The sequence below is a fragment of the Mytilus trossulus genome, chromosome 14 (genome assembly GCF_036588685.1).
Source record: "Mytilus trossulus isolate FHL-02 chromosome 14, PNRI_Mtr1.1.1.hap1, whole genome shotgun sequence".
Lineage (NCBI taxonomy): Eukaryota > Metazoa > Mollusca > Bivalvia > Mytilida > Mytilidae > Mytilus > Mytilus trossulus.
Window position 1 is genome coordinate 61,228,398 of NC_086386.1, and position 27,145 is coordinate 61,255,542.

The window sequence follows — 27,145 nt, forward strand, 5'->3', positions numbered from 1 at the left end:
ATATACACAAAAGGGTCATTTCGTAAATGAAAACGAAAGTGATAACGTATATTTTATTGAACATGATACAGACATATTGGCTGTTCTTTGTTAGCGATGAACAAGGTGCTATTAGTTTCATCAAAATGTAGTGCTATTGGCTGGTACAATCCATCTTTATGTGTAAGAATGTTTTTAAACTTTTTTCCGTCTGAGGACAAAACAATTATGGAATGGTAAAAAGGGAATGCAATGTATACGTTTGAATTGTTGTCTACCGCTATTCCTGTTGGCTGCACCAAATCGAAATCTTCGGCGATGAAATGCCACAAGCGCTTGCCTTCCAACGTGTAACAATTAACGGCAGGGTAATTATAGCTGGTTTCGTAAATTTTGTTTCCATAAACAGATATGCCTAGTGGGTCAATATTTTCGTGATATTTCACCAATGTTGATATCGTCTTGTTTGAAATCTGAATGCATTGAATCCCCTTTGATTTGACGCAGCATATTATTGTCCCGTTGTTGTGTGCTATTCCTCGACACTCTCCATCAGTTTTAATACTTTCTAAAACGGTTCCTGAGTTAATGTTGATGATCTGAATGCCCCTGGAGTGTGATATCGCCACTTCATGGTCTTTAATGTAGGTGACGTCAAATGGTCCAGTCCCAGCTGTTGGACAGGATATTAATTTGTAGAGTTTACCATTGTCATTTACAATATACAGTTTCGATGTCCCATTGTCTGCCAAGATTATTCTTCCGTTAGGTAAAACAGTAATTCCCCTTATTTCATTCGACTGTTGTCGTTTTCGTTTCTTTACTTGCACTGAGAATTGCGATATTTGAGAGAGTGTCAATTCATCAAAAGATTTTTGGACAACGTGTGGAACAACTGACATAATTTGAGCTTGTTTAACCTTTCTACTTTTCAACATAACACTTGGTGGTTCTATTTCTGAAGTCACTGTTCCAAATGAATCTATTGTGGATTCTATGTTCGATAATTTGGTTTCAATGTTCAGTTTTAACCGAATTTGATTAAAACTACCATCCTTGGTTAATGAATTTAAATACTTTTCCTCTTCTTCTACTTCGGCTTCAATCGATTTACTTCCAATGAATGACTGAAAATCTGATGCATACTTTTTTATCGCTGAAATTTTTTGTACAAGGTTATTTGCCACATGCGTTTTTTCTGATAATTTTCCTATTAACCTCTTCATCTCTGTATATGCTTTGTGTTCTGCATCATCTATTTCTTTAAGCATTTTTTGTTCCAGTGTGTCTATATAAAAGTTTACTTTATTTCGTATTTGATTCACTTCGTGCTGATATACCTTTCGTTGGTCATGGATTTTGAAAATATTTCTTTGACGGTCTTCTATTATATCCTTAATATTACTTTTTAAGTCTTCAATACTTAGTTCGATGGAGTCTAACAAAGCCGACGTCTTTGCAGTTTTAAGTACGTGTTGAAGTAACTGAATATCAGTGCAGCTTTTATGGTCAAAGTAAATACAAGCAGGACAGCAAAGCTTTTCATGATGTGGGCAATAATTTGTATATTTCATGTCATGTTCGTTACAATAGTTGACGATTTTTGTTATAGTTGTTGGTACCTTATTGTAACTTTCAATCGAAATGGCTTCATGGTGCTTCGACGATTTTGAGATACTATGATGGGCATGACATTCGATGCATAATCCTTCATCACACTCAGAACACCAAATAGTAGCTGCCTTTGACATATGACGGGCTTCACAAATTCCACAAAATACATTACGTGTAGCAGCCATATCACCTTGAAATGAAGATAGAATGAAATTAATGGAAATCATATTGAAATGTATCTTGCTTTAGGTAGTACTAGAAGACTCCGATTGAACACATAATAAGTCATTCATTGTACATGTATAATCTTTATCGGATGGTGATATTTTTTATGTAATTGCTACAAGTATATCATGTTTATTTATATCAAGTTGGAAGATTTTGTCAATAATTTATAACGAGGTTGAATCATTATAATTTTTTATGAACAGTTATAAATAGAAAATAATTAGAAAAACTTTTAGCAAATAAAGTAATGTGAATTAAGCCAACTATTATTCGGCGTCGTGTACATGGTTAAACATTAAACATATGATATGAAGGCATACAAATGAATATAGACATATGCAGAATCCTCTGCTTTCATGACAATTGCTACTGGCAATTTTGTTCCGTCAAATTTAATTAGGAAGATATTTTACGACGAAAAATTATATGGATACCATTCTAGGTTTATTTTGACTGTTGTTTTCAAGATATTGAAAATACCAAAGGCCATGTTTTTTGCAGATATCCCATTCATGGAATATTTAAAAAAAAAAAAGAATTACATTCATATTTTGTGTTATAATTTTAATTTCAGATTCAATCCAGTAGAAAAGGAGATCGTACAATGTACGTCTGTCAAACATTTTTACACATGCTATTGAAACTTTACTAAAACCGAATGTGATTGTATGTTCACGTATATATATTTGATAAGTCCAACTTCGAGTCAAGACTTATTTGAAATAATGATAGCAATAAACTTACTGTAATACAAGTAATAATGTTTACCATTGCTAGATGCTATGATTTGTTTACAAAATGCAAGTGTAATATTCGTTTAGAAATGATATTTCTTTTACCTGATGTTTCCGTTTGTGTTAATTCTGTATGTCATACATGTATATCATATAGTACCTGTATGTTGTACGTGTATATATCAGGTAGTACCTGTATGTCTTCATCTGGTTTTCCTTACCATAAAAAGATTGAAAAATATATTTTGAATCTCCTTCAAAACCCCATTAGGGTAGTAAGAAAGGACAGTAAGAACTTGAACCAAAATGGGAAGTGCTAAAGTTTTAATCACAACCACCCTCCCAATATATGATAGTTCTCTATCAGCCCAATTATTAAGAACTGACTTGATACTGTTTATATTGCCTGTAAAATGACATAGACTCTAATTCCTTTTATCAAGCTCAAACCATATACCTAATAGTTTGAACCTCCCAGAAAGGTTCCAAACAAGATTTTTTTCTGGCAAAAGTTTTTCCATACTACCCCTTTTTTTTTATCCAATCCATATGGCCTAAGGTTGTCAACATTGCACCTGAGCCCAGCAGATTCTGAAAATTTATCAAACAAATTTAGACATTGATTTAGAGACTTTTGGTCACCATCCAATTCTGACTCATTAATTGATAGTCCCCAGCAACATCAGGGTAATTTTTAATACATTGTAGCTGCACCGAGTAGTTCCAAAGCTAAAATAAATAGATAAGGAGACAGAGGATCCCCTTGAGGAGCGCCTCTTTTCAATGAAAAAATTCTGAAATATATCTGTTGTTTAAGAAATGTGTCCCTGTGAGTTTCAAGTTACAATGGTTTACAACTAGTATATATTTTTTTTTAAACTGTTTTTGTTCATTTCTTATAGTACTGGAATGACTGGGATCTGTTATCTCAGTCTCATCCTCCAAAATAAATTATGGGAATATTTTTTTCTGTGTATTTTTTCTTCTTCTTAATTACAAAACTAGTTACTTCCCTTTCCACCCTCTACTTGCCATCTTGCCTTAGCCCTTGTTATAATCCCGGTTACATTTTTAGCTCACCTGGCCGAAAGGCCAAGTGAGCTTTTCCCATCACTTGGCGTCCGTCGTCCGTCGTCCTGCGTCCGTCGTCGTTAACTTTTCAAGGCAAAAATCTTCTCCTCTGAAACTACTGGACCAAATTAAACCAAACTTGGCCACAATCATCATTGATGTATCTAGTTTAAAGTTTGTGTTTAATTACCTGGCCAACCATCCAAGATGGCCGCCATGGCTAAAAATAGAACATAGGGGTAAAATGCAGTTTTCGGCTTATAACTCAAAAACCAAAGAATTTAGAGCAAATCTGACACGGGTAAAATTGTTTATCAGGTCAAGATCTATCTGCCCCGAAATTTTCAGATGAATCAGACAACCCATTGTTGGGTTGCTGCCCCTAAATTGGTAATTTTAAGGAAATTTTACTGTTTTTGGTTATTATCTTGAATATTATTATAGATGGAGATAAACTGTGAACAGCAATAATGTTCAGCAAAGTAAGATTAACAAATAAGTCAACATGACCAAAATGGTCAGTTGACCCCTTAGGAGTTATTGCCCTTTATAGTCAATTTTAACCATTTTTCGTAAATATCCATGATCTTTTACAAAAATCTTTTCCTCTGAAACTACCGGGCCAAATAGAACAAAACTTGGCCACAATCATCATTGATGTATTTAGTTTAAAGTTTGTGTTTAATTACCCGGCCAACCATGCAAGATGGCCGCCATGGCTAAAAATAGCAATCGTAACTACTCGGCCATTCTCGCTACGCAGTACAATAGCCCCGTATGCACTACGGAGAAATTCTTCTTAAATTGTTGGCCGGAATTGTAGTGATCCGCGACACAAAGAAGTTCTATCCTCCAGGTGGCGCTATAATTTGGTTACATATCACAGTAATCAAGAACTTTAACTCTGCCAAATATTTTGGCGCGAAAGAAGGAGCAAAGTAAATAAGTAATGGTAAAAAAATTGTACCATTCCAGTCGAAAAAATATAAAATTCAATCGGATCGGAAAATTTTCCGGACAGGAGCAAGTTAAATCAGTAGTGGTAAAAAAAATGTACCAGTCCAGTCGAAAAAATATAATTTTGAATCGAATCCGAAAATTTTCCGGACAATGATTCCTCCGCCTAATGCATTCGAGGTTATTTCTTCGTGCAACCAGAAAGGCCGAGTTGTTCCGATTGCTAAAAATAGAACTTATAACTCAAAAACCAAAGCGTTAATCTTATTACTACCACTGGGTCGATGCCTCTGCTGGTGGACTATTAGTCCCCGAGGGTATCACCAGCCCAGTAGCCAGTACTTCGGTACTGGCATGAAAATACGGATTTTTTTGTGTTATTAAAATTTGCTGTTACAAAATGATAGAAATTATTTTAAATTAAGGAATGTATCTCCCTCGTGCAAAGCTCTGATTCCTTTCACGGATTTGGCTATACTTTTTGGACCTTTTGGATTATAGCTCTTCATCTTTTATATAAGCTTTGGATTTCAAATATTTTGGCAACGAGCATCACTGAAGAGACATGTATTGTCGAAATGCGCATCTGGTGCAAGAAAATTGGTACCGTTAATCTTATTACAGCAAATCTGACATGAGGTAAAATTGTTTATCAGGTCAAGATCTATCTGCCCTGAAATTTTGAGATGAATCAGACAACCCATTGTTGGATTGCTGCCCATAAATTGGTAATTTTAAGGAAATTTTACTGTTTTTGGTTATTACCTTGAATATTATTATAGATGGAGATAAACTGTAAACAGCAATAATGTACAGCAATTTAAGACTCAAAAATAAGTCAAATGACCAAAATGGTCAATTGACCCCCTAAGAAGTTATTGTCCTTTACAATCAATTTTTAACAATTTTCATAAAATTTGTAAATTTTTATTAACATTTTCCACTGAAACTACACGGACAAGTTCATTATAGATAGAGATAATTGTAAGCAGCAAGAATGTTCAGTAAAGTAAGATGTACAAACACATCACAATCACCTCAACACAATTTTGTCATGAACTGTCTGCTTCCTTTGTTTAATTCACACATACAAAGGTGAGCGACACAGGCTCTTTAGAGCCTCTAGTTTTCTCTCAATATTTTTAATTCTAGTTCTATCCCTTCTCTTTCTTGGTATACTGATGGAAAGTTATTCTCCAAATGTTTTTCATTTAATAATGATATCTTATAGTAATTCCTTTTCTTTTTTGTTTCCTTCTTTTATCTGGAAAGACGAAAATGAGATTGCAGATCCGCGGACTTTCATCTTAAATATAATTCTTTATTTTACAGCCCGTAACAGAGAAGTGATCGAATTGGTGTTTCTTTACCGTCAAAATTGGCTACGTTATCGACAAACTTAATTGAGTAGTGACCGAACTATTGGTACTTTAACGTTAAAAAGATTGACAATGCTGACAAACTTTCATATGTCGATAATGAAGTTTAATACCGATAATATTGAAAATAATTCTAATGATATGAAACAAAATATGTCCATGCACCATTTCGATTGGGCGAAAAGTAGTCCTTTCTTCAAAGTCAGAACAGAAAAAAAGGTTTATGGTTTATGTATTTGCAAAACATACAAAAAACAGTTTTGGTTATGGCAAATACATTGACAAAACAAACATAATCAAATATAATGAAAACTCGACAATATTATAAGAGATATGATAAAAACAGTTACTGTTCTCCTTTCCTTAAACATATCCCATAAAAGCTGATAGCTTATATTAAACTGTTTATCCTCGTTCTCAATATCCATAGATGTATCACACAGACACTTGTTTCTATCCATAGGGAGAACCACTATCAACGTATATTTATTTTTGCATACACATCCAAGTTGATCTGAATTTTAATAATGAACTATTATGAAACTACTATAAAAGTACATGTGAACCCATGACCTGTCACCTTTCACCATGTTGAAGTTGTAGCTACATTGTACATGTATTTGTACATGTACTAGTTTAAATGAGAATTATAAGGTTAAAAAAAATTGAACTGCATTTACACAAATACTTATAGTCGGAACTGTTTTACCTCTATCTGTTATTAATTACAATGTTAACGTGCTTGTGTACTGGTTATTTTGGGTATCCGGGGGTCGTTCTGACCCCAAGTCAATGCGGCCCCAAGTCGATCTGGCCCACGTCGATCCGGCTCCATGTCGAACTGCCCCCCATAATAAGGAATAAACTATAAAGACTTTTAAGAGTATAAATGGAATTTGTAAAAAGTTTTAATGATGGATGACAACAGGTAAGTGTGAATATATTTGGAGTACCAGAAAGATGAAATATTTTAAGTCGATACGAAAATGTTTGTGATTGTATTTTGTTCAGGTAACACCAGAAGCTTCTATAACACTTGTTGGTGGGTTTGTTTTGTAATATAGGGTTATTGCATGAATATTGGGGAATATTGTCCCGAGTAGAATTTTATATTGCACGAGCTTGCGAGTGCAATATATGTTCTACGAGGGACAATATTCCCCAATATTCATGCAATAACCCTTTTATTGTATAGCAATATAATATTTGAAAGTAAAAATTGGTTTAAACTAAGATTTGACCGTTGATGACGTCACGAATTTGAAGATTTATTGCACTAGTGCAATATTAGAATTTATTGCACGCTAACTTTTGGTTACGTTCTATGGGAAATATTATATTGCCATACAATAATATCGAATATCAGGACTATCCAATATATATTTTTTGAGGTTGAAAATATTTTGAATAGTTGTGAGTAGATAAAAAAAATTATTACTTATATAAGTGATCATGAGTATCCTTTATTCTTTATTGCAAGATATAAATAACAAAACAATTTCACTGAATGCACATTTTCAGAAAGGATTCAGCAAATCAAACAACTTTTCTCAATTTGAGGAATTTTAAAAACTTCACACAAAAACTAAGTGTGTATGTATCAGCTTGTAGTGTACTATTGTGCATGTAACTATTTGTTTAACGTTATTACACAGGATGAAAGACTTGTTAAGATCACAGTCAATTGAAAGAAATTGATAATTTAATACTGCTCATTAATATTGATGTCTGTTGTTTGTCATGATTGTCCTAAATTATGTTATTTTTTTTTTAAAATATAATTATACCCAATAATCTAGAAAACTTGTAGTGAAAACATTTATTTTTACCATACACTTTTACATTATAATAAAATTCAGAAAAATTTATGAATCAAAATTAATATATATAAATAAATATCTTTATTTTTATTCCTTATAAATATATTTTTCATTCAATCATTGGGGCTGGATCGATGTCGTTGGGACGGTTCGACTTGGACAGATCGATTTGGGACGGATATAGCGTGGGGCCGGTTCGTCATGAAAGCATTGTTTTGCTCACTATTTGAAAAGGGAAAAAATAATTCTGTTTGGAGAAAGCCTGTCAATTTCAAATAAAATGCACACTAGTATGTTTATGCATACATATTATAAGGTTTATCCCTAACTGGATCATCATTCCATGTAATCAGACTAGTTTTATCAAAGTATCTAAACGGACAAAGAAAACACAAGTAGCCCCACAGGACGCAATTGCGACTGGACACAATTACGGACGATTTCCAATGTTTGCCCTCAGAGATCATATTTATTAAAATTTATCAATAAATGTTTTTATAAATAAAACCCTATTAAAATTCCCTTGTTTTCATGATATTACAATTTATGTGCACTTCGTGAATGTTAATGACGATGACAAAATCAGTCTGAAAATATTATAAGAACGGCAATTTGGCCTGTAAGTTATATTAAAAAAAACATAAAGGTAAGTGCATATTGCCTTCTTTTGTTAATATATAAAAAGAAAAATATCTCCTGATTCTGTTCATATGCGTGATGCCTTTTATCTTGCCCAAATAACCCCACAATTGACGTTTTTTAGACTCTTGTAACACTATTTATGGTCAAAAGAAAATATTTTAATTTTATTGAACAGTCCAGAGAACTCAGAAAGAAATGTTTACCATTATAAACAAAAATCATAGATGAATGATAAGTACACTACCGAAATGGATAAACTTGAATTTAGTGCTCCTTCAAAGGAGTAACTTACAAACACAAAAAAATCAGAAATCTTTCCTTTACACATGACAGACATTTCGTCTGCAACCACTGCTGAAGTAATTGAAGTAAAAAAACAAACTTGTGCATCTTATTTCCTATGAAAATGTGTTTGAGATAAAGATTAATGTACGCTTCATCAATCTAGACTGTTGCCATTGATTTCTTCTGCAAGATATATATCAATACAGTGCTGTTCGGAATTGCGTCAATATGTGGCTCTCTTGACCCGTAAGACGAGGTCACGCAAATCTTACTAAAGTATTCTTACGTGAATTAAAAATGTGGGATATGATGCAAAATGATAAGCCTTCATACATCTTGAATTGTATGGTATAAACAATTCAAGAAAAGTAGTCTACATAATTTTTTTCATTAAAGTTCAAAAATCGTTCCTGTCCCGTGAGGCTAAGAGTCAATCTCCCATGCAGAGTTGTCGGTCCTTGCTCTCTCTCAATTGAGAGAGAGCAAGGACCGACAACTCTGCAATTGAGAGAGAGCAAGGACCGACAACTCTGCATGGGAGAGAGAGCAAGGACCGACAACTCTGCATGGGAGATTGGCTAAGAGTGTTCGTTTTTGCGTTTAGACGAATCCATGACAAATCGCCCCACACCTAATCGCCCCACTTTTTCACCAACTCGCCCCACTTTAAAAAAAAAACCGCCCCAACCTGGATTACCGAATCGCCCCACTTGTTAAATGTGTTAAATCCATATTACTCCTGCCAACTCGTCCCACCTAACGGAAAACGGTAAAATCTAGAAAAATATATTATTAACCAGGATAAATTTAGTAATGCCAACTCGCCCCACTTATGGAAAAATATGTTATCCCGTTGTATATAAGTTAAATTCCGTGAATATTACTCCTGCAAACTCGCCCCACTTAAAAGAAAACGATACAATTAACAGGTTTCTTTTCAATTGTTATGCAAATAACTAAGCTTAAAAAAATACAGTTATTTTTCAAAAATACGAAAATTATTTTTTTTATAATTATAATTTCAGTATATCAATAATAGTAATTAAATAAATTTTCGGTTTGTTTGTATTCTGTGTAGATTAGTTTTCATTAAAGTGGGGCGAGTTTTTATTTTTAATTATATATCTATATATTTATCTAAACATTACCGTTTTCCATTAAGTGGGGCGAGTTGGCAGGAGTAATATTGAACATGATTAAACCAATTTCACATGTGGGGCGATTTTTTAAAAAATGGGGCGAATAGGTGTGGGGCGATTTGCCCGTGTGGCGACTTGTCCTGCTTCCGTTTAGACGTTGCCGTGTAGCGTGATTAAGATTTTACTTATATTTCATAGAATACGCAATATTGGGTGCACTTTTGCATATCTCTGTAGCGCCATTTAAGTTTTTGAGTTAATAATCACCATGATCAGTTCAAATAATAAAAACCGATTAATTCTTACCAATAATCTTTAACAAGTGTATTTTCAATACATGTGTGTTTTTTTAAAAGAAATTTACACCGGAAGTCTTGAAACGGATAGTAAAAGTATAGACAAACACGGAAATGACATTTTATATTCCTTAAAACTAAATTTAATTCAGATAATTCTGGCTACAATACAAATATTCATAACGTTTCAACTATTGTGTCAAAACAATATTCAATATTGAATATAACGAAAATACTATGGGAATAACAACAGATACTAGAACAACAATAAATAGCTTGAAATGAATGAACAACAAATATTAGATGGACATTAAGAATCTAGTTTATGATTTGAGTTTCTGCCTTATCTATTTATATATCTATCTGCACAATAACATAATTGGACCATACATAGTATGATACGTGTATGATCATGACAATATGGGTATATTATACTCATATGGTCCGACCTGTACGCGTATGGTCGGGGTAATTTACAATCTGTTACCGTTTACTTTTGATACTTCTAAACTCTGCATAAGTTAAGATAACGGATATTTTTATTCCAATTAAAGGGCCCATGTAGAGCAAAGCAATTAATTACAATGATTTTTATAATTGTTACAATAATGAAACAATAATGACACAAATCATAAACATGAATTTAACTATTTCTTAGATGTTAATCTACAACCAGATCAGAGCCATATACATAATATATCTATTATTAAAACAAGCAAATATTCTCAACATCTTAAATAAAACAATATCTATACTATTTTGATGGTTTTCTCAGTTCCAAACATTTGTTTATATAAATAGCAATCTTTTTAAATACCTCTAGGTTTTTCTTGAATAAAAAGCCAATTAAATTTGGCACTTGTGCTTAACTTTTCAAAATGTTTACAACCTACTGAAATATTATCATAAAATTCTTTTCTTAAAGAGTTATAAAGGGGACACTGACATATAAAATGTTCTTCATCTTCAACTTTATCTATCAAGGTTCATTTTTGGCATAATCTTTGTGATTTACTATATGATCTATGTAGGTTTTAGCATATCTATCTGTCTCTACTTTTATAGGGTCTCTACTTTTATAGGGGATGTGCACTCATTCTGATCTTGCACAGTGCTTGTCCTTCTTTAAATTCTTTTAATTGCAGATATTTTTCTGTACCAAAAAAAATAAAATTGAAATATCTGTCTCTGAGACCTGATTTAACAGTATTTTCTCTAAATTCTTTCCAAAAATTATGAAAACTTGTACATAATTTGTTCTTACCTATAGTACATAAATAAAAACACTTTAGGACAGTATATCGGGCCACTTCCGAAAATAATCTTTCAAAAAGCGCAAACTTTAAAACTTGTTTGACAGTCAGATAATTAGACCACATGCCAAAAAATTCTACAATAGACATTGGTCACGCACGACAGATTCCGATGTAAGACATGTGTCGTTACAATAGCCAGTTTACACGCATCAGCGCATACAAGTATGTCGAATCGGTCAGTTGATGGTACAAGATGGTCTTGGAGTATAGATTTTGCGTACTGACGTTTGTTATCATCTTAATTACGTATTATAGTATTCTTTTATATGTCTTTTTTAGATATTCATTTGAAGTGACTCTGTGGTTATGTAAAACCACATACTTTGAACGGCAAAATTATTTCATTTATTGATATTACTTTTACTTAAGGATCTTGACATACTATGAATGACAAAACTATTTTATTCAATAATACTACTTTTTCTGTTTAGTCTGTTTTTTATGATATACATTTGACGTGAAACTGTACTTATGTATCCCGTCATACTTTGAACCACACCATTATATTGTATTTATTGTTATTACTTTTACTGTTAAGTCTGGTTTTTGTTATATCTACTTTACGTGAGTCTGCATTTATATATGCCGTCATACGACAAAATTATTTTTATGTCTACCTGTGCGAATTTCAAACGCGCAAATTTACACCAGTAATGAAAACCATCTATCATTTATGGGTAGACTTTACATAGATATATTCAGCCGTATTTGACGTGAAACTGTACTTATGTATCCCGTCATACTTTCGAACCACACCATTATTTTATTTATTATCATTACTTTTACTGTTAAGTCTGTTTTTTGTTATATCTACTTTACGTGAGTCTGCATTTATGTATGCCGTCATACGACAAAATCATTTTTATGTCTACCTGTGTGAATTTCAAACGCGCAATTTTACACCAGTAATGAAAGCCTTCTATCATTTATGGGTAGACTTTACATAGATAAATTCAGCCGTATAAGAAAAGCAAAATGAGAATGTTAAATTTGATGTATGCCTTTTTGTGCTTCTTTGTTACATTTGTTGTTTATGTAGTGATATCAAGATGATAACACAATATTGACTGTTGTACCCCTATTTTTGACCATTTTACTCTTTGAGTATGTTTGTTTTGTTCATGCATCGTTGACAATGTAATGGAATTTGATGCGACTGTCATACAAGTGAGAGGTTTAGCTAGCTATAAAACCAGGTTCAATCCACCATTTTCTACATTAGAAAATACCTGTACCAAGTCAGGAATATGACAGTTGTTATCCATTCGTTTGATGTGTTTGGACTTTTGATTTTGCCTTTTGATTTTTGATTTTCCTTTTTGAATTTTTCTCGGAGTTCAGTATTTCTGTGTTTTTACTTTTGATTGGAGGAATGTTACCGAAAACACGCCTACATCAAACTAATACCCAATCAAACGCCTTTGCCAGAAACATAAATAATACATGGAGATTTGGTTGCGTATAGCCAGTCAATGTCGTTAAAAACTTCCATTTGTTGTAGAAGTAAAGAATATGCCCGAAATGCAAGTTTCACAACACAGCTACCCAGTGAAGAAAAAATACGTAATATATCGATTATATGACTATCATTTATAACTTATTCTTGTTCTTGTTTATTCGTATTCACCAATCTGATTTGCTACTGTTTTAATATGTTCAATAAACGTAATAACTAATGTATAGTTGACTTGACTTTAATCTTTCCTGTCTGTTGCTAAGCAACATATTTGTTGCTATGTTCAATATAAACCTCGTTTAATAAGATGAAAATACAATGACTGAGGTATGATATATTAACGTTAAACCATTTATTAAATCTAAAATTGTCTTATGTTGCTCAATCGATACTTAAGAGCATAAAACAAAATCGTTTTTTAACTGTTGCTAGGCAGATTCTTTGGTTGCTAGGTGGTTGCTATGCATTAAATTAACAAAATTGAAGTCACTGTTCATTTTTATCTTAGACATATTCTGTAATACAAACATTTTCCTTAAAATTGTACTAATTTGTGCAGATTAATCAGTCCTTAAGTGATTTTTTGGCTATTTCATAAAACCCGTTGCTAGGCAACCTTCCTTTCACAGAAACATAAAAAAAAATATTTTTTTTTCAGTTTCTATACAAAGTCCATCAATGGTATAAATATAGACTATTTGGAGAGGGGGCCAAAAAAAAACCTTATCCTACATTGTCCTTTAAAAATAATTACAAATAAAAACTTTTTCGAATTTTTCTCTATGTGTATATGATAGAAATCTTAGTAGTCTATTCGTACAAAAAAAAAATATTCAACAGCAACCAAAAAAATGAGAGATCATAAAATACAAATCTAACAAGACTCTCAAAAGTGTTTGCCAAAAATTTAACGTTTCCCATGGGAATTTTTAAATTTCCTATGGGTAATGTACTTTTTATCAGTTGTGGTGACAACAGTGACAACGGTGACATGAGGGGACATATCGGGAATTTTTTTTTTTTATTATCTTTCACTTTTTTAATATTTATGATATCTTGTAAACCGACAAAGTCAGATTTTCCAATTCTGGAATGGCAAATTTGTCCCGCACAGTGTTTATTGTTCGAAACATGTTTTAAGAAGTTACGATGCTACCGGAAATAGAAAAACATGTTCTTTTTTCATGGAAAATTAAACTGTTACAATATACTAGTATTACAGAACACAAAACTGGCTAACATTGCTGTAAATACAAGTTAAAAAGCTGACATGGGTGACGTTAAAGCTAGAAATCCAAATCCCCCGGCATCAAATAATTAAAAAAAAGCATATACATGACCTTTAATATTGGAAGGCTAAACTTGCATTGAGCCGTGGTTAGGTCCTAAATAGAAAATAAAGAGATGTGAAGTAAATGTACACGGGACAAAATCGCACACAATACATAGAAAAAATACAAATTATTAATGAACAGGGCTTTTTATTCCTGTTCTTCATCTTGAAAGTAGCTGGAGGGTCTTCAACTAGGAACTAGACCATTCATGCCCATTATACAATAGCCACACAGGTTAGTGCAGCGGACTACAAAAACAAAGGATCCTGGTTCGATCCCCGATTCTGGGAGAAAATTTCCAATCCACTATAAATGAATATGTTTAAACAATAGCCACACACTTGACTCTGTGGATTACAATGTTTTTTTTCTTTATCCTTCACATATGTCTTTTGATATTGTTCCTACATGTAAATACTAAAAGTCTTACACTGTATCTATATATTTTGCTCCGAGACCAGAATATATAATATAATAAAAAAAAAAATTGCTCTTTAGATTAAGAAAGGGTCCGAAAGAAACGTTTTGAATGCAAGATTTATTTGTACTAGACTAAGAGGCTATAGCTTCCAGATTACGGTTTTATCTTATCATCTTAGATCAACCTCTCCAAACTTAAAAGATCACGCACCATTATTGTTTAGATTGATTATTACTTTTGTAATTGTCGATATTTTCTTCGATTAAAATAATATTGATCTGACAACCGCTATGCACGTATACTTTAACGACCGGGCTAGTTTTCCTATCAGTTTTAAAAGTAGTTACCTCCCTTGTTTGTGTGATGTCGTCATCAATCTATTTATTTGATCGCAATTCTTTAAATAAGGGGAAGGGGATATTACGACATGACAAACGATAACTAAGGACAACGTTCCTCACTGATGCGGGACACACACGTTAAGGAAAATGAAGTGTTACCAAGTTGAATTTCAGTTTTCTGTTTATCTGAACTATCCCCCTTTTATCTTACAACGTTTCAATGAGAGAGAAAGGAACAGTGTCATATAAGATTATTACATTCCGTCGACTGTATGTGCGTACGAGATTTACTCAGCACCGTCGAAAAGTAAACTCCCAACAGAAGTAGTTTGATTAATTTAAACTGCGAAATATATTAAAATTATTGCTTTGGAAACTTATTTGTAATTATTTATTTGCTGAAAAAGGTATGATAAAGGCCGAAAAACCGTACTGAAACGTATACAATACGTATATACATTTTTTGTAAACGGTTCTAATTTTTTCAATATCGTCTCTGAAGAAAACTTTGCAAATTGTGCACTATATAAGGATTTGAAACCGTTTACATAGTATGCTAAGCTCTGAAAGAAGTAGCTTGTTTTGATTCGTATTATGAAGGTAAAACCTTTTTTTTGTGTGTGTGTTTTGCTCTTATTTCTATTCCATTGTTTTGTGCTTTGCTATTGCTTTTATAAAAGGGGGAGTCATGAAATAGATTTCTTAAATGATAAACTCCAGTTATAAAATAAGATGATATTTTCAATGTTTTGTAAATACTAGGTAACAACGCTTTGATGGAACTGAGGAGAAACACGGTCTACACTACAGTGTATGAGGCAGGCCCAGCTGTTAACACTGCCGAAGAAACTGTTACAGTGATTACACCTAGACAGATTATTACAGAACAAAGAAAATTGAACATGGAAAACATCTCTTTTTAGAGCCACGCAATCTTTCAAACATAGTCTGACTATTGTTGATATATAAACAAAAAAAACACAAAATCAATAAAGAAGGAGTGTTTTTCTCTTTTTTGATTTTTCTCTTCATTTAGTTTTCTTTTATTTGAATGTCTCCAAAAAAGTAGGAAGATTCACATATAGCGGGCATGGATGCCTGTGCTTCTTTCCCAACAAGGCTTGTGTGTAAATTGTTTTAGTGTGCGCTTAACTGCAGTCTGGACTAGCAGAAGGTATACAGAACCACTCAGAATTCGGACCGGCTGACAAAAGGAACGTATAAGAAAGTAGTACATGCAGTTAAAACAAAATAGTTCCTACGGATGAGTGTTACTATAGAACTATGTAGAATATAATTTAGTTATTAAGGTATCAAATGAAAGGTGAAAGACTTGTAAAACACATATTGACTGACAATTCTGAATGACACATAAAAGTATGAATGAATTATAAAATTAATCAAGAGTGCATATTTTGCCTTTTTCTCAGATATGAAGTACCTGGTTTGGTGTATCCAAAGTTACAGTAACCAGCACGATACGTTTGTCTGATGTTTAAATAACGGTATATTGATCCCGCCTCCATAAAACTTTTGGAAGATAAAAATCAACCTGGATTGGAATGAGTCCCAAGTCAGGAGCCTGTAATTCAGTTGTTGTCGTTGGATGCTGTATGTATCATATTTGTTTTGCGTTCATTATTATGTACATGATTGTACATAAATCAGGCTGTTAGTTTTCTCGTTTGAATTGTTTTGCATTTGTCTTTTCGGGGCCTTTTTAAAGCTGTCTATGGGGTATGGGTTTTGCTGATTGTTGATGCTTGTACTGCGAACTATAGTTGTTTATATTAATTTATATGTCAGTTAGTCTCTGGAGAAGAGTTGCCTCAATGGAAATCAGGCCACATCTTCTTATTCTTCTTAGTGTATGCGGGCGGGGGCGTTTTAATACTTTTTGTCATCGTGTTAGTACCAGTATCCTGGGATTTGAAGAGCAATCCAAAATTTCGAGAGCCAAACAGTTTACGCTATACTTCCAAATAAAAAAAAAAGTATTACATAAAATGAATTTCAACACCTATCAACCTAACCCGAAGCTGGGAATTTATATTACCGAGAAGCTATCTACTATTTATACTAGGAAAGTGGACCTCGACGAGAACACCCTAGCAACAACTGCACAGGAAAAGCGTCTTATAGCAACCGAGGATAAAATGATGATTTTCAATGCCGTTTTCAACGATAAAAATTTCAAATGGGGATCATTCATAGCGAAATCAGACAATACATAACTGTTACTGTAGTGATATTGCAATATTCTTAAACTATAAAATTGGTAAAATTAACACGTAATTCTTTAAATAAGGGGGGAGGGGGATAATGCGATATGACAAACGATAACTAAGGACAACGTTTCTCACTGATGCGGGACACACACGTTAAGGAAAATGAAGTGTTACCAAGATGAATGTCAGTTTTCTGTTTATCTGAACTATCCCCCTTTTATCTAACATCGCGTTTCAATGAGAGAGAAAGGAAAAGTGTCCTATAAGATTATTAAACTCCGTCGACTGAATGTGCATACGAGTTTTACTCGGTACCGTCGAGAAGTACACTCCCAAGAGAAGAAGTTTGTTTTTATCTAAACTGCGGGTTATGTTATAATTATTGCTTTGGAAACTTATTTGTAATTATTTATTTGCTGAAAAAGGTGCGATAAAACGGAAATATTTAAAGGTTTGCAAAATTTGTGTTTGATATTAGAAAAAAGTCATAATAAAGACCCACTTTATGATGGAGTCGTTGTTAAACATTTTTGGATACTATCTAATTGTAATCTTTGCAGCTCACAAATTCAAAAATTACGGAAAACGGTCGGGCTGAGTCAGTATTTAACTGAACACCTACTCTCATAACTGTCATTATACTTTGAACAAAGTATGAATAGATTCCTATTACCAATTTAGTTTTGGGTGAAAAATTTAAAACTTTGGCATGATTGGTTTGAAACGAAACTGATTTAATCTACAAGACACAAATTTCATACAACTATACAAACGCAGTTCTGAAAAAATGATATATCAAAAGCAAAGTTTGTTAACTGTGAACTTCTGTATACATGTATTCATGGAGGACGTAATTTCGTTTCAAACTCAGATGGAGCCTAAACCAAAGGTAAAATTTTCCCTTTTTAAATCTATTATATACCTATTATACAAATATTGTTTGGAGAGGTTTTATAAAAAAAAAATGTGTTGGACTTTAAAATGCTCCAAAAACCACTAACTGGATATGTAGAAACTGTCATTGTAAATAAAGAAATTGTATGAAATAATTGTATGTATTGCAAATATAAAATAAATGTTTTCAACTTTTACTATTTAGTACATATTACTAGTTCCATCACACATTGCCGTTTTTTCATGTAACAATAAAGCAATGTAACCGTAGCCTCAATAATTATTGCTACATTCGTAATGAATCAGTTCCTTACCCAATTTTGCATTCCAGCATTTATAGTCTCCAATGTAAAAATAATCTTTTTATTATTGTTACATTTCCATGTGACCGTAGCCAGTGCCTAAAATATACTAGAACTTTGATCAACTTTGTCTATAGTACTGTCATAAGCACATTACTAAGGCAGCAACCATTTGATTTTCTGGGGGGGGCTATGGTTTTTTTTTTCTGTGCAAACTTTTTTTTTCCTTCGGCGAAGAACATTCTATTTTTTTAGCGACAAAGCGAAACTGAACAATTTTTTTTCTTTCTCTCAGGGTCCAAAACAAATTATTTTTTTTCACCAAAACCTGGAAACAAACTTTTTTTTCCAAAAAAAACCATGGTATCAAATGGTTGCTGCCTAACAAGCCGCTTTTGTTATAAATAGCTAAATTATGCATTCATATTTTAGAACAAGAAAAGTGTAGTACATGGCTTTGTACCCAAAGCTAAAGACGAACGTCATATTAGAATGTCCTTTTGACGTTACAAACATTTTGAAACCAATGGCACGATACGATTTATATTTATATTTACTCATTTGATATGGGTTTGATATGGTAAAGTCCCAACAGGTTCGAATAAGATCTTCCCAGCATATCAGAATTGGTTTCCCTCCCCTTACTTATATTCCCCTGGTTCGTCGTCAGAATAGAGTACATCACCGATTAAGGCAACTATAATTTTTCATAGTTTGTTGTCAAAACGTTTTAAAATCCCCAGGGGCGTAGCTAGAAAGAAACGAAGTGCAAGCAACTACCGCCGAGCGGAGCGATGCGAAAAATTTTTGGGACCCTTTTATGCAGGAAAATGTTTTTTTTTCCGGTTTTTGGTCATAGGACAGTTGATAGAGGAGCTTCATGTAGTTAGAACTTATAAACAATTTATGAATGTAAAACTATTTATAAAGCTGCTGAATAGAGTAAATCATGGTTAATTGAAAACATAAACTACACATTTTTCTAATACAGAATTTACTCGAAATTGTCAAAAATATGCTCTTCGGGTCTAGGCCGAAACGAACTTCTCTATTTTATTTATTTGTCGGCAATATTCACACTATCCCGATGCATATGCAGTAATGCTAGCGATGCTAACCTGTCATTGTTCATTGGTGATCGTACATTTGATTTAAACAGACGTAGTACATTGATAGATCTCCACGGTAGCAGTCGCGAGATGTTATAAACCAGTGTACGTGTTCGCCATTGAGCGACCTTCCAATTGAATTCGTCAAAATTACATACCAGGTCAGTTTCGTATGTCTCTGACAATGTTGAGATTTGTTCGTTTGTTATATTTCCTACAACAGGAGGAAGAAGATACGACACAAAGAAGCGATTTTCTGATAATACCAGACGCGACTCCACTCTCCAGTTCCATTATCATAGGCATTCGATTTTCATATGGTCTATAAACGCAAAATATAATGAGACTTTCCAATACTGCAGGATGAGTTGCTCTGTTAGTCCGTCGAACACATCGCCATGGCATAATTTCAACGATATCGAAGGGTTCTGATGAATCTCATGCCGATTGAAACATCTCATTCCAAACAGATAAACCGTACTCTGTAAAATGTGCTCTGAAACTACATGTGTTAGACTGCGTATAACAAATTCAAATCTTGTAAAAGATACAAGTCAATACACTGTCCGATTTCGTCATGCATGATCTTCAATAAAACTTCTATTCTGAAACCAAATGCCGTTATTTAATGACATTTCATAAATTAAAAAAGTGACAACATGTGTGTTTCCTTAAAAATTTAATTTGTAATTTTTTAATTTTGCAATATTTTTTTTTGCATGCTGAAGCGATGTGCACGCAACTGCGTGTTGGCGTATAGGGAGCTACGCGCCTGATCCCGATAAGAATGCTGACTATGATCACTTTTTATTAACAACAATTTAATTGTGTCAACATGTGGCAAACAATTTTAGCAGCTGAATTCAATTGATTAATATGTTATGGGTGTATTGGATCTTGTAAAGCAGATCGCCAAGCAGGTTGATAAAAATGGGTGTCAAAGCAGACCTTTGCAGAGAGCAAATTCAAATTTTGATATAACATTGATGGATCAAGTTTAATTGGCGCGATCTCGTAAAAGCAGATCGCCCAGCAGATCCGGTTATATAATATGATGAAAACTTGTTTTGTAAAAGAAATTACTTCCTCAAAAGACAAAAGTTTGAGCGTTTTTTAAAATAATGTTGATGATAGACCATTCATGAAATACGATGTCATCATTATGGAACTATTTCAAAAGTTTTGAAGATGATCAAAATAACTTTAAAGAACACTGGTTCAATGCTTTAAATATCTTACCAATTAAATATATATACTTTTGTAATTGCTTTTCTGAATTCAACAATTGACCAGTTCAATTTGAAATCCATTTGAATCCAGGTAAATTTATAAAGTCATTAGAGATGACCTGCTGTTGAAAAAATACCCGATGAATGATTTTTTTCAGTGGTTACCGTTTATGTTAGCTGAAATATATGTTTTTGTAATAGGCATAGGTAACTATAGCTAAGATGGTAGACTAGTGCATCATGTTCAATGGTATTCATGTAATAACAGTAGCCCATACAGAATTATTCCATATGTTACCACTTACATGAATATTACAGGTTAGTTAATCTAAATAATAAACATTTCCCATTTTCACAGGAACATAATGTTATTTCGTCTTAGATTTTATGGTTAAAAAATTCCCAATTAGAATAAAAATTCCCAATTTGGTGTTCAAGGTAACCATTTGAAAACACCTGGAATCATCCCTTACTGGTGTTAACATGGTTAAAGTCCAGAAATATTATGACTTGGATGGAGAATTGTCTCATTGTCAGTCACACATATATCATGTATATACATCATGTACATAGATGATAGACCAGATTTAATTATTCCTTGTTGAACAGGGAAAAAATACTTCAGAAATTAAAGAAATGTCCATGAACATACACAAGTGATAAATCAAGTTTTAATATAGTGTCAAAACCTACTATTTTATGTTTACAAAAAAAATTATAATCGCTCGCCTTTACTTTTCAAACTTCGCCTCAAAAATTTGCAAATTAAATATTTTTTTATTTAATTTTCAAATAGCTCGCTCGCCCCAAATTTTGGAGTCCAAAAATCTGTAGAACAAGAAATTAAATTGGTGTGGCCTTATATATTTTTTCAATTTTACTTATACAATTGAAAAATGAACACAAGGGGAGACAATTGTAAACAACCTAAAACTTATATACTTAGCATACGTTAGCTGCATGTGTATTTTTGTATTGAATTTTATATGTAATAAAGATCCAGCACTTTTAGACAGTGACAGCTATATTTGAGCATCTTATATGATTATTATCATGGTGTTTTTAATAGGTTATAAAGATCTGGAACTTTGAGACAGGGACAGCTATATTTGAGTATTTTGTATGATTATTTTTGTATTTATGTTAATAGGTTATAAAGATCTGGGACTTTGAGACAGGAACAGCTATATTTGAGTATTTTGTATGAGTATTTTTGTATTATGTTAATAGGTTATAAAGATCTGAGACTTTGAGACAGGAACAGCTATATTTGAGTATTTTGTATTTATGTTAATAGGTTATAAAGATCTGGGACTTTGAGACAGGGACAGCTATATTTGAGTATTTTGTATGAGTATTTTTGTATTTATGTTAATAGGTTATAAAGATCTGGGATTTTGAGACAGGAACAGCTATATTTGAGTATTTTGTATGAGTATTTTTGTATTTATGTTAATAGGTTATAACGATCTGGGACTTTGAGACAGGGACAGCTATATTTGAGTATTTTGTATGAGTATTTTTGTATTTATGTTAATAGGTTATAAAGATCTGGGACTTTGAGACAGGGACAGCTATATTTGAGTATGGAGAAGCACATGGTGACTTGGTGACTTTTGATAATACAGAAAGAAGGTAATATTAACAATAGAGTAAAATTTTGACAAATAAATATTTTTTATGCCCCACTATTGGCTTTATGGCTTTTTGATGTGCACTTGTGTCCATTCGTCTGTCCGTCTGTTCATCTGTTCTTCCATCTGTTCTTCCATCTGTCCCTTATAATGGACTAGTCCATGTCAAATTAGAAAAGTCTGTCTTGAAATTGATTGTCCCTTATGATGGTCTAGTCCATGTCAAAATATAATAGTCTATCTGGGAATTTCATTACTCCGTATTAACTAAACATCTTTTAATGGTAAAGTTTGATCTGAGCTAGAAAAGAAAGGTAACCTTAACCATGTTAACCCAGATTTTAGTTCACTAGTGAACATTTACCAATAGATGAATTAAACATTGACTAATGAAATGATTAATGTTTATTCATCTCACAGCTGATATACATGTCAAAAGTTTTAATCATTTAATCATCTTAATCATTATTATTTTGGATGGTGTTGTAATTGTATGTTTTCTTAAACTATACATCAATAAAGTTATAAAATCTTCAAGAAAAAAAAATCACTATAAAGTTGACCAGCTTCAGTAGTAGTTTATTATCATGAGCTGAGTCCAATCATCATCATCACACAAATATGTATTTTGTATTAATAAAGGTGGTACCTAAGGCTACAGGGAGATAACTCTGTAAAATCGGCTAAACGATTTAATTACGTTGAGTTGATTTATAGGGAATATTAAGCTTCTCAATGATCAAAATTAGTGTTTGTCAAACTGCTATATAACCAGTGTAATTTTTCTGTTAAAACAGTTGGTTCAAATTTTTTAAATTTTATATATTTTTGTCAAATGGTCAAAGTGAATACTTTGTCAAAATTTTATGAAAATTAAACAAGCCAAACTAATTTTAGTGAAGGTGTTGGGTACCACCTTAACTCTCTATTACAATCTAACATCAAGAATTATGTGTCCATGTGACATTTCCTGTTACATTTTGAGCATGTATCTATATTGCATTTTGTGTGGGTTTGCTTCAAAGCATTGTTATATTTGTAACAAAACTGTATCAATGTTAACTGTAAGAGGCTAAAAATTAAGAAAAATTGACACAGAAAAATTGAAAAAAAATCCAAACAAATATATGAAAATCAATGTGACAACAATATATGTCAAGGTTCACAAGTTACCAATTTGAAGTGTTCAATAAAGTCTTGTTTGAGCCTTTGATAATTTGTTTTAACAAAAAAATTAACTTTACCTTTGATTTTACAGGTTAATAACTGGAGCCAGAGATGGTGTGTTAAATATATGGAATTACAATAACGGACACTGTCTCAGAAAACTACAAAAATGTAAGAACTATTATAATCACTTATGAATTTGACTTTGAATCACTGCAAAACTATAGGATTACATACCTGCCTCATCAATGAAAAAACAAGAACTATTAAATCAGAAATTATTGGAAGAAATTTTATTATTGCAAATAATGTGACGGGTTATCATGGCAATAATTAAAGGCAGTTGCTATTTGCCTGGCTAGCCGGACGAATAGTACCAGGACTATTTATCCAGCCAATACAATGTGCATGTCACTATAATATTTGTGTGTGGGTGTTATATTATCTTAAGCAGCACCAGGGGGTAGCACATGTTTGTAATCTTTAGTGTTAGGGCCTAATCTTGTTACTGGTAATTGAAATTAATTTGTTGATTTCTTCATACATGTCATACTGTTATATATAGTCCAATGTTGATAACAGATAATTAAAAAAAATTCATATGTATATATCCCATATTTATTATACATGTTTTATAAGAAGAGAGAAGAAATTACTTGTAAAACAAACCTGACTCGTGCATTTGAAGTTAACGCAAAGGATTTTTTTCTGGCTGAAAAAAAAAGGTACAAAATTATTATGTCTGTAGCTGTCAAAGAGAATTATCGACCCCTTGACATAAAATTATCCATATTTTGAGTGAAAGGTGAGAGATTTTTCTATTATGTCCACCCTTTCCCTCAAAAAGAAGTAAAAAAAAAATAATTTTGTTAAAGTATAGTTCTCCGATCTATTATCTTTTATTTCCCATTTTCCTTGTGATTTCAATTTTTTAGAGTCCCTTTTATAAAATTATATCATTCTTGGAAGTTCATAATATCGTGTTCCATTGTCAAATTCCAAAAACTGCAAAATTTATCACAAATATTGATATCACCGTTTTCAGCCATGATCTTAAAATTGAAAATCAGTGATCAGATTACACGCCCTCCCTTGGTGCTACTGTAGATAATATTACACGCACTTCCGAATGCAAATTATATGACATGCGCATTGCAATTGCCAGACAAAAAGCCCTGACAATATTCGTCCGGCTAGCCAGACAAATAGCCACTCCGATAATTAAAACTTTCATTTTGAAATTTTTCATATGAATCAATCAGGATTTTTCAGAATATCTCAAAAATTGTAATCCAATTTTAGTCTAAAATGACAAAATCGCTATCATAAATGCACGCAATAATTTATGAATTTGCAGAAGCTGGTATTGGGTTCAATGATAAACTGGATATAACAAGTTTAACAAGCTTAGCCAATGCATTTATTTGAATCTCTAAAATGATATAAATAAGAACAACATGGCTCATTTTTGAAAGAAAGAAAGAATTCAATAGAGATACTTCAAACAAATATGATTTAAAACATTAAAGAATAAAAAAAAAATAAAGACCCTCTATCAGGAACCCTAAAATGGTGAATGTTTTGTCTTATTACACATTTCTTTTCCCCTGTACACTCACTGCTGAATGAACTGCTTCTCATAAACCAGAGAATAAATTTCAATAATTTTTTTTCCAGAAAATTTAGAATGTAATACCTTGTATGCATACTCTGTTTCAAACTTATTTATATGATTTAACCTCTTTTTTCAGCCAAGGGTAATGATGAAATCTGTGATGTGGTATACGTCGAGATGAACAAGAATCGTTACATTATATCTGTAGGATGGGACAAAAGAATCAATATTTACTCTGACTCTCAGACTGATTCCAATATTACACCAAGTACAACACCCTAATATAGTCTGGACCGATGATTTGGTAGGTACTTTGATATATTGCATCAGTAGAATTGAGAATTGAAACGGGGGAATGTGTCAGAGAATACAACCTGACAAATGAGCAGAAAACAGTTCAAGGCCACCAATGGGTCTTCAACAGAACAGGAAAATCGCGAACTAGGCTAGCCTTTAGATGGCCCCTAAACAAAATATATACTTGTTCATTAGCTTAGATATAATGGGTAAAGTTATCCAGTACTTATCATTTATGTTCTCAAATATCCCTGATAACCATAATTTGTTCATAGTGAAAAAAATTTAAAACTAAAAAAGAATGTGACAAGGTCCTCTTATACATAATTACAACTACATATTTCACAAAAACAATTGAATGATAAAGAATATTAATAAGTTATAAACATTTCAGTGTTCCCCACAGATATTTCATATAGCTTCTTGGTAAACAAAGAAAAACCATAATGTTTCTAAATGTTATAACATCACATCTGTAACACAACCTTTGAGAAACTCATTTCAGATTGAATTATATTCAAGAAATATAGCATATCATTACTAGGATGATAAAAAGGGGGTCTCATTGGGGGGTTCCGATCCCGGATCCCGCTTACTGTTTTTTCAGATTCCCGTATCCCGCTTACACTATGTATGTAAGCAATTCTCAAATTTTTGTCATTTCCCGGATCCCGCTAGACCTCATTTCCCGTTTTCACGACACAATAATTTGACTTTCAAGCGTCACGCTTACAAAAAATCGGCAATCCAGCATCACTCTTAGACCTCAATGAGACCCACTAAAAAGCTGTGGGGAGCACTGTATTTCAGTTTAACTGACTATCAATTTCTGTCTTAAGATTTTTTTGCGACAAAGAACTTTGTCCTGGTTTACAGAATATTAAACAACAATTTTAGGGTAATTTCCACAAAATAAGATATTTTGGTTTAAATTTTGAGAACAGATTTTTATGAAAGTTAGTCAAGAAGATGTGGATAGACAATGGTGAACAGTTATATTTTCCTCTGTTCAAGGAACAGCATGTTTATTACTGTTATTCTTATTTGCATTTAGAAGAAAATCTTCAGTAATTGACTAAGGGCAGACAATTTTTTACAGCAAATTTAAAGTATGCCTTTAGTTTTTGTCTGGAATTGTTTTGTTTAAATATTTTGACAACTGTTATTTCATAATTATAAAATTGAATGCTCTATGAAAAGTAAAACAAACATGCAAAATCTCACATGTTAAAAACTTTGAGGAATTCACTAGGCACATATCACATATGATGTTAATATTTTAGATGTTTTTAACATTTATGCATTAAATATTACAGAAAAATGGACATAAGGAAGACATATTGTCCATAGCCCAGTGCCAACCAAACTTACTGGCAACAGCAGGGTATGATGGTGAAATAGTTGTATGGAATATGGTATCTGGTCATATTTTCTGTAAATGTAAGTTTATCCATTATATCTCTTTTTGTCCCACTCACAGTGGCCGAATTTAAGCTTTTTTGTGTACTAACCAGCCGAACCAGTGAACCGTAAATCTACTTGTCCGGCACCAAATCTACTGGTACTAAATAATGGCATTCATTCCACAAACACTAATATAAATAATAACATCCCTGTACAGTGAAATTTGTTTAGCAGGTATTTTTTGTTTGTTAAAG

At 32.5% G+C, this 27,145-nt stretch overlaps 3 protein-coding genes across 3 annotated transcripts in view; 2 read left to right on the top strand and 1 right to left on the bottom strand.

Moving 5' to 3' along the window:
• LOC134696307 (uncharacterized) lies at positions 1-10,217 on the bottom strand. Its single transcript, XM_063558025.1, has 2 exons — positions 10,155-10,217; positions 1-1,783 (listed from the first exon to the last, which is right to left on the bottom strand). Exon 2 carries the CDS (start codon positions 1,776-1,778, stop codon positions 54-56), a length of 1,725 nt encoding a protein of 574 aa, XP_063414095.1. The 5' UTR covers positions 1,779-1,783; positions 10,155-10,217; the 3' UTR covers positions 1-53.
• The window catches only part of LOC134697951 (WD repeat-containing protein 49-like), a 25,247-nt gene continuing 4,978 nt past the window's right edge, over positions 6,877-27,145 (top strand). The window contains exons 1-5 of the mRNA XM_063560236.1: positions 6,877-6,890; positions 23,667-23,746; positions 25,327-25,458; positions 25,882-25,913; positions 26,804-26,902. Coding sequence (XP_063416306.1) covers positions 6,877-6,890; positions 23,667-23,746; positions 25,327-25,458; positions 25,882-25,913; positions 26,804-26,902 — 357 coding nt within the window. The remainder of the gene's footprint in view (positions 6,891-23,666; positions 23,747-25,326; positions 25,459-25,881; positions 25,914-26,803; positions 26,903-27,145) is intronic.
• The window catches only part of LOC134696583 (uncharacterized), a 111,621-nt gene continuing 106,772 nt past the window's right edge, over positions 22,297-27,145 (top strand). The window contains exons 1-4 of the mRNA XM_063558442.1: positions 22,297-22,409; positions 23,667-23,746; positions 25,327-25,494; positions 26,804-26,927. The gene's annotated coding sequence lies outside the window, so the exon portion shown is untranslated. The remainder of the gene's footprint in view (positions 22,410-23,666; positions 23,747-25,326; positions 25,495-26,803; positions 26,928-27,145) is intronic.